The following is an 8684-nucleotide window of genomic DNA, read 5'->3' as shown; positions in this document are numbered from 1 at the left end:
CAAGACAATTCTGGAGGACGTACAAGGTCAACAAAAGGAGTTGTGGCTGACTTATTATCTCAATAAATCAGACTTTTATAACAAATCCATCTTTATACTGTTTTTATTATTCAAAGCACAAGATACAATTCCCACTAACAGCCTTATCCATAACAATCTCTAGACCACAGGTGAGGTTCAGTTGGTGGGCAGTTTCAAGAAAGGGCGAGGCAGGCATAAGCAAATAAAACTGTAGATACAGCGAAAGAAAAGTGGGCCGTAATCGAAGAACTCCGAGATAAATCCCCGTAACGTGAAACTGTAAAATTAAAAATACATGAAATATTTAAAGTGTTCTTATGTTTCTCAGTAGATATAGGTATAATTTTATCAAGCTTTCATTGGTGTTCTTTTCTGTACTTTTATAATAATTAGTATAATTCTATATTTCACTTGAATGCTTGTATTTTAACACTAAACTAAAGCTGTTTAACATGACTTGCTCTACTATTCATAATAAACAACTCGTAAAATTCATCCCTCACTTTTAAGATGCTTAAAAATACAGAAATCTGCAACATCATCAATGATAAATGATCCTAAAAAGATTGGACGAATCACTTTCTGAAACATTTACAAAGCAGCGATGCAACAGCAGTCTGGCCATACGATCGTGTTACTTATGGTATGAAGAATGTGACACCCAACAAAGCTTGAATCTTCAAGATCAAACTATCATTACATAAACAACAAAATCTTGACACAACACGTAAAACAGCAACCTACATGATGGAAATTATAAACCCACATATAAAATGAACATATGTACAAAATATTAAAAAACTCTTTAACAGAATATCATTCCTTAAATTGTGAATAACTTCTTATCAATTTGTTCTAATCTTTAATAAAAGGCTGCTTATAACGGAGAGGCAAAAACAAATTATGAAGTTCCCATCATATAGATCTTCCGTCCTGTGAAATTTCCTTCATGGCAGTAGTTACCCTCGGTAACAAAAGGAAAATGTTCACAGCTACTACTACACAGGGGAAGGACACAGTTACAGCTCCATCAAGTTCCATTCATTCTCACGACAAGACAACCATTCCCGACTAAAATCATCAGTCCGTTACAAAAAAAGTATTTATATTGGCAATAGTGAGGGTAGCATAACATGTGTGCATCTAGACTTTGCTGTTTGAAATTTTGTTGAACATTTCTACAGATTTTCAAACTTCAAGTTGGCAGTAAAAATTATGGCTGCAAATATACATACTTAATTATTGAAGGATTATAAAAAAACTCAAGAAACTGAGGACAAAAAAAAAAACTGGAGGGAGAAGGAACGCAACTTGACTGGTAGGATTCACCGCGTGTCTGTACGGCTTGCTCTTACTTCCTTCTGGCGTTTAACTGAAACAGAGGAATAAATACAAGAACTGTTAAGGACATGCATACCAAGAGCTTGTGGTTTTACTAGTACAAACAAAGATATGGAAATGTTTTACTTTGTATGAACTTCGAAAGCAGAACATTATATTTATGAATCATGGTCGTGTGTCATGGCAATGAATACACCAAATCCCATACGCATTACATTAAATTCAATATGCAAGGAACATCTGTAAAGACTGAATATCGCTTGACTTACGGCTTCTAAACTCATACACAGTTATACGTACAAATGTAATTCTATTTTGCATACTTTATATGGTAAGACAGGCTAATGGTCTTATGTCCCACCCTAACAACTTACAAACAGGCACATTTTTTCTGAAACTTGGTATGAACATCATGCCACGCAACAGCTACAACATTTCACAATCATCAATAACAATAACATGGCAGTCATGCAAATTTCTGAGGTCTAAGTAACACATTTTAATGTCCAACAGCCAATTCAGTGGCCGAGGTTTCTGCACAAATTACTACTGGCCAAACTAATAACTTATATTCTTGTTTGCTTTTAATTACTACCTCATCTACATCTCTTCTAATCACTGCAGTGAATACATGAAACTTACTCTCACGTGTTCAGACGTCATGCTGTTGGGGTCCTCTGCTTATTCTACATCATCCACACTATCATATTACAGATCACTTTTCTCTGCATATTCTCCTACTTGCATATTTTCTAATTTTAACAACAAAGGAGAAAAAATTTCAAACGTGAAAAATCTAATTTCTAGTAAGTAGAGATTTTGCCTCAATGCTGATATTATAAGAGTCAATATAGGGTCCTAAAATTTCACATAATAATTTCAATACATGAAGCTGAGATGTCATCTAAACACTCTAGCTGTTTTGTTTCCAGTATACTTAGGATAGGACGCCAGCTTGTCTGCATGTGGCAGAAAGAAAAATCCCTGCCTTTGCCACAGTTTAAACCACGTTATCCAGTCAGTCATTTTAATGACTGAACTATGAACTATCCCAGCCCATAATTGTATTTCATCTTATACAGATCACAATACAGCTAACCAGTAATACTTCAAGTTCATGTTTTCATCAAAACAAAATAGGGTTCAATATGCCATCTGTTTCTTTATGTAATATAAGAAACAAATAACAATTTGCCACATCTTTATGGCAAAGTGTCAATATGATGTTCATTTTGAGATGCACAAACCTGTTTACTAAAATGATTTTTTTTTAACAATTTCATAAAATTTTGAGCTTAAAGTCCATAATGAAGTTGCAATTATTCAGTTTCGTTACTCAACAGTAATTTTTTAAATTAAAAACTGAAATTCACATATTTTCTATACACCCGTTTTGCTCCGACCCCCTTCATAACACATCACCACCGAATGCTACAACAACATTCTGAGTAAGTAATAAGAAAGACGATAATTAAACTTGCTTCTCCTCGTACCTACAAACATAAAACAGATGCATACTACACTAGTTCAACAGTCATTCAACAGGAGATGACCAGTAAAGGAAAATTTATACATAAATGAAGAGAAACAAACTTTTATACTATCAAAGATTTCACTGGCATCCAGCATAGAAAAGAGAGAGAAACAGAGACAGGGCCATGCACTGCAGAATACATGTGTGCCAACATCCAGCGTGCAACACCACAACATACCTCTCTGATGAAACTGCCACCATCTACTTCCAGCTGAAATGCTTCTAATTTCCAGTATTTATCAAATCACTGGCAGGTTATACCATTCTGATGAGTTAGTAAAACTGCAGAATGGGAACATGTATCACGAACCAAAACAAAGTAACAAAGCCTCGCATATACAGGGTAACTGGAATTATCTACAACAGATATCTTCCTCTCAATAAAACTTTGAAGAACTCTCTTGCAATCAATTTTCAAATTTTAATGCAAGTGTGCATCTCTGGGTATTGTTCTGGTTCTGTTCAGACTATCCCATTATTTCACAAACTACCTAACACAATTTTGCTTTGTAAAATTTTGCTGCATCACAAGAATTACATTTACAGTTCACCAATTTTTAAATCATAATTCATTAGGTCATGAACAGAAGGCTACCAATTCAAGTTAACATGTTTTATTATTAATCTGACAACAAAAGAAAATACAACTGACTTGGTTTATCTGTCATCATGCAGATGTCATATCAGATCAAATCACACATGTGGACTGGAAAGGTAATGGGGCAGTAGGACAATAATGCAAGTCTGGGTGAAGTACACATTTAAATTTGAGATTCTTTGAAGAACAAAAGCCTCCACACATTTTCTTGTATCTGCACAGGCACTCAAAGGTAGGCAAATCTATATCCTTGCTCCTTTTTCATTTATGTCAATCACCTTTACTAGTCTCTCCTCATTAAATTAAAGTATATAAGCGCACACGCACACATGCACATGCACGCACTGAAGGCAGCCAAGTATTTATCCAGCAGCTCTCTCACACCCACAAGCCTGAAGGCCTTACTTTATGGCCTTCATGGAATCACAGGAGAAGCACACAAGACAGTGGATTTCATTTGGAACTTATATATTAAAATAGATATCATACCGAACCCCTTTTTCTCAAAATTGTGATATTGCACTACCCCTCTACACAAGATATGGTCCATTACATCCTACCTATCAAAACTTCTACCATCAAACAGGAAATGTGGTCATTCATACTGTATTACGGACCATGGCAGCATTATACTAAAAATAGTGTTATTCAGAAGCTGTATACATCTATAAAAAAACATGGAACCTACTTTAAGAAACAAACAGAATTTTGTCACTTGTTATTTACTGTGAAAAGTGAATCGGACTCTCCAATACTGAAATTAAAATTCACATCTTGCTCCCAAAATACTCTAACATAATAAGAAAAGAAAAATTGTGGGAAAATATGCTGTTCATACCACTGATATTGAAACTAAAAGGCATTTATTTCATACTAAAACTATATTTAATCAAAACCTGACCATGCAAGGTTTGGAAATACAGTAAAACCTCAACAGAAGAGCAGGTGAAGTGAAACTAATATAAGAGCCTTCTCTGTGGACTTACTTAATGCTGTATCATTCAGACCATTGAATACACATACCTAGACTTCAGTGACAGATACTAAGGCATGACTCGACACCCACTTTCATAACTCCACACAGCATATCAAGTAATAAGATACTTTATACGTTATGAGTTCATCAACATTAGATACACAGCCATTCCCAAATCTGCATTATTCAGTGTATGTAACTGAGAATTTTACGGATTAACTTGTGAATTTTGGAAAGAGCATTTGTATCCTCGACAGGAATATGAGTCTGGTATCTGAAAGTGAATCTTAAATAAAAATGGTCAGAGAGTGTGGACTGGACTCAACTAGTACAGGAAAGGTTCCAGTGGTGGGGTCCTGTCAACAGCGTAATTAACCATCTGGTTCCATAACTGATAGAAAATCAGACATACTGAGTGACCATCAGCTTCTCAAAGACTGCTCCATGAAGAAAAATTGTCTAAATATTGCCTGATTATATTGTAAAAAGTTTGCATTATTTTATTTTATTATGGATTCTGAGTTTGGACTGTGGGAGAAAGCTGTTACACCAATTTTATGGCACCATTCCAGTATCAGCCCAGAAGGAATGAGTAAAATCATGAAACATTTCATCCAGGCTTTGGGCATGATTTGAATCCAGGATCTCCTGAACAACAGTTGGCAAAGGTTTTGTATCTGTCCTCATATGCTAAATATTCTCAGGTTTGGGAGAGAGATTAAATGTTTTCTAACACTTGCAAGAGTTTTGTTATGACCCACAACAGAGTATCCTGGTATGTGAATTGTTCCAAAATGAGTTGCAGTCATTCAAGTGAGGGATTTTAGAAAAATTCACATATTCTGAATTCAAATTAAACAAGTCAAACTTTTCATGTTCACAAAGAATGCTACAGAACTTTACATTTACAAATCGCACATCCTAACTTATGCTCAAAGTCTTTCTACATACAGTTCCTGCTACAATGTTTGGGACAGTAAGTAAAATAGCTTGAAGAGTAAGGGTAGATCAGGTACAAAAAACTGCCTTGTGCCTTGTTTACTGGTCACAGATACAATGCAAGCTTTGCTTGTACTTTGCACATTCACAAATAAATGTTTTAAAATATCCATTCAACATGTGGAAGCATGACACTTGCTGGAATGGTTCACACACACTTTTTGTATGACTACTGATAGTATCACCAGTTATTTTGTTAGCATGTTATTATAGGATGAGAATATATGTCATATAGAATATCTTGAAGGCATCAATGGACTAGACAGTGAGTTAACTGCTTCACAATCGTTTACAATTTTTTTGTTCTGTTTATTATTCCTGAATTAGTTGGTAACTAACAAATGACAAGAGGAGTCATGTTTTCACAAGTAGCAACATTACTAGAACACATTTATTTTCTCTGACAGGATAGGAGTGTCTGTTTACTTCAATACGAAGCAATGTGGGATGAAAAACAGCATGAGACAGTGTCACATATCCCAAAGGCGAGGGCAGAATGCAAGCTATAATATGGAATAACTGGATAACAATATTATAATCTGGATATACATATATATGTATGTGCATGTCATGTGTTGTCTGTGAACTAGGGTACATAATGCATTTGAAGCAAGACATGAGGTTTCAAACACTGTCCTGTTTAACATAAAACACAAAAAATGGGAAGTACTGACAATGCCTTAAACAATAAGAAATTTAAAAAATGAGAATAGCAACTACATTATGGAAAATAAAATTCTTTCTAAATAACAACCTTTTCATGGGGTTTGGGTAGGGGGGAGGAAAGAACAAATAAACATTGTTACATAAGGCCCTTCAAAATCTTAGCCCTTCAATATTCTCAATCATGCTCACTGTGATAAGCCTGCTCATCATACATTACCATGCGCTGGGAATGTCAGCAATGACATGAACTATCTGTTCCATTTTTCATCATTATTAATTATGTGAAATATTGTGACATTCTTCAGCCCACAAAATTTATTATCTCACCATTTGGTGCTTCACTGTGCTTCAACCTTGGAAAGATTTACTTTTGCAGCTGAATGCAAACAAGGCAATGTGTCAGAACTATGATCAATCTTCCTTGTACCTGTGTATGGTTGAAGCACATGACCAAGCTGTATTATCACAGCTGTATCCAGTCTGTTCTGTTTACCCATAAAAAAAGTCTTTACATATGCTTGCTTTATACACTGCTACCCTGAGACCATAAACTACACAATTACTTCTCAAACCAATACCATAGCCTCCCATAGTAGCAGCAAAAGATCAGCTGGACTCCCAAAGTAAAGGCAAAATTCATGAATTACAATTTGGAAATTATGAAATACTTTTTAACAGAATTGTTTAAGATACAATATGTAAGATAAGCTACTTCTCAAAACCATCATAAAATCAAAGGATCAAGAACATAACTACTGGCCTGAAAACTAGTGACAATAGATAAAATTTATGGTGTGTTTTGCATGTTCATACTAACGAAGATGTTGGCCTTCGCTGCAAATGCTCTGGATAAATCACATCCTCATATTTTGCTGTGTGTGGAAGTTACAGTAATTTCAGTCCAAAAATTAATTTCTTAGAGAATTTGAAGACCCCCACCTAAACTACCCCCATATTTTTTAACTGATTTGAATCCTACAGTTGCTGGGGGATGAACTACAAGGGGGAAAAAGATAGTAAAGATTAACTTTCACCACTCTTAACCCTGCAAACTGCTCTAGATACAAGGGCAACTGTGGTTTTACTGTACCTCTGCACCTTACACTTCACTGCAAAAGCACAGCTAGAGTGATGTACCTAACTAGAGACTACTCCATCCATCCATCAATCCATCCAAACATTATCGCTAAAACAGTTATCTTTAGAAGATAAAAATAGGTTATCATATGGTAAAGGATCTGAACAGGTTATGTTACAGGGAGAGCAACTTTCATCTTGCATCTTAAACTCATCATGGTTGGGTTTCACTGAACAGTTCTTATTCTTCTCTTTCACCATGCTCTTCATACTTTCTCCAACCAGTATACAAACACAGTCTGATAACTGGGCAGAAAACAATATTTACTTTTTCTTCAGTGTGAAGAAGCTCCTACGCTTTGGTTCATCCTTACGGTCACCAGAAGCTGGGAGTGTCTGCGAACGTGAAGGGCCTGCTGACCCCTGGAGGTCACACTGTACACTTATACGTTGCACCCAGTCATTCATCTCTGCATCATCACGTGCCTGGAAAAGGTACTCTGCCCCATTTGCCAGCCTAAAAAATTATGACAGGCTTATGTTATCTGAGGAAAATACACACAAACCAAAAGATAGAAAAGTAATATGAAGACTGTAAAGAAATCATGAGTAGCTTAGAATAATGTAACCAGTGATATTAAGATGGTCTTCATATGTAGCAAAAATGGGAGAAATGAGACAGTATCTCTACCTGGTTGAACAAAAAAGGCACACTATTTCAGAGTCTACCACTACTGAGTGTGTTTTAACTTTACTACTCATTCAGGCCACACAAACAATATTCTAAAATAGTGACTCACTTGATTCTGAAGACATGTTTCTTCTTTGTGTAGTCATCAGCTACCTTGGTGGACCCACCACGTAGATCCACAGGACTCTCCCCTTTGAAGTAGACCTCAGGGGCAGCCTTGTAACTCTTCTGGTCTTTGTAGAATATGAGTAAATTACCCCTTAACACCACGTACAGCTTGTCCCATGATCTGTGTAGACAAGTAATGGCAGAATTCACTATCAAATCACTTCAACTGAAACATACCGAAACCCGTCTTCTCAGCCAGCTCTGGGCCATGATTTAAACCTGGTATTTCCAGAATATGAAGCAGGAGTACTAACTACTTAACCATTACATTCAATTGTACTTATGCAGCTTTGCATTCAACTCACCTATTTGATGCCTTCTTTGTGGTTGACTCCCACTCATGCTTTCGAGTCAAAAGGCCTTCATGTTGATCCTCTTCTGCACCGGGGCTTGGCCGTTCTGCAAGATAGTAATCACAATATATAATATAATCAACATATTACTGTAAGTGATGGTTATACATTACTGTGGTAATGAACATTTATTTGGTAAGAAATATCCACTATAAACTTCAATGCACGTTCAACATAGGTATGAGAAGACACATTTAAGTAGTTTCTAAGAAAATGAACAACTGCAGATAAAGGAGAGGTACTGGTGACTGGCATGGCAG

The 8684-nt window shown here is 35.9% G+C and overlaps 1 protein-coding gene across 12 annotated transcripts in view; it reads right to left on the bottom strand.

Annotated features, from left to right (window-relative positions):
• Positions 1-85: 85 nt before the first annotated feature.
• Positions 86-8684, bottom strand: part of beta-Spec (spectrin beta chain) — a 65153-nt gene continuing 56554 nt past the window's right edge. For 10 of the 12 annotated variants that reach the window (XM_022070144.2, XM_022070151.2, XM_022070149.2 and 7 more), the window contains 4 exons: positions 8377-8470; positions 8013-8192; positions 7541-7729; positions 86-1393 (listed from right to left, as the gene is read on the bottom strand). In XM_022070144.2, the coding sequence (XP_021925836.1) occupies positions 1390-1393; positions 7541-7729; positions 8013-8192; positions 8377-8470 (467 nt within the window). In that variant the 3' untranslated portion in view covers positions 86-1389. Of the gene's footprint in view, positions 1394-7536; positions 7730-8012; positions 8193-8376; positions 8471-8684 lie in introns of those variants that run through there. The other 2 variants (XM_087357671.1, XM_087357672.1) reach the window with 1 other exon arrangement.

Source organism: Zootermopsis nevadensis, unplaced genomic scaffold (genome assembly GCF_977971745.1).
Source record: "Zootermopsis nevadensis isolate Lab colony 2312 unplaced genomic scaffold, Znev_1.0 Znev_ptg000028l, whole genome shotgun sequence".
Lineage (NCBI taxonomy): Eukaryota > Metazoa > Arthropoda > Insecta > Blattodea > Termopsidae > Zootermopsis > Zootermopsis nevadensis.
This window is presented reverse-complemented; position numbering and strand designations above follow the sequence as displayed.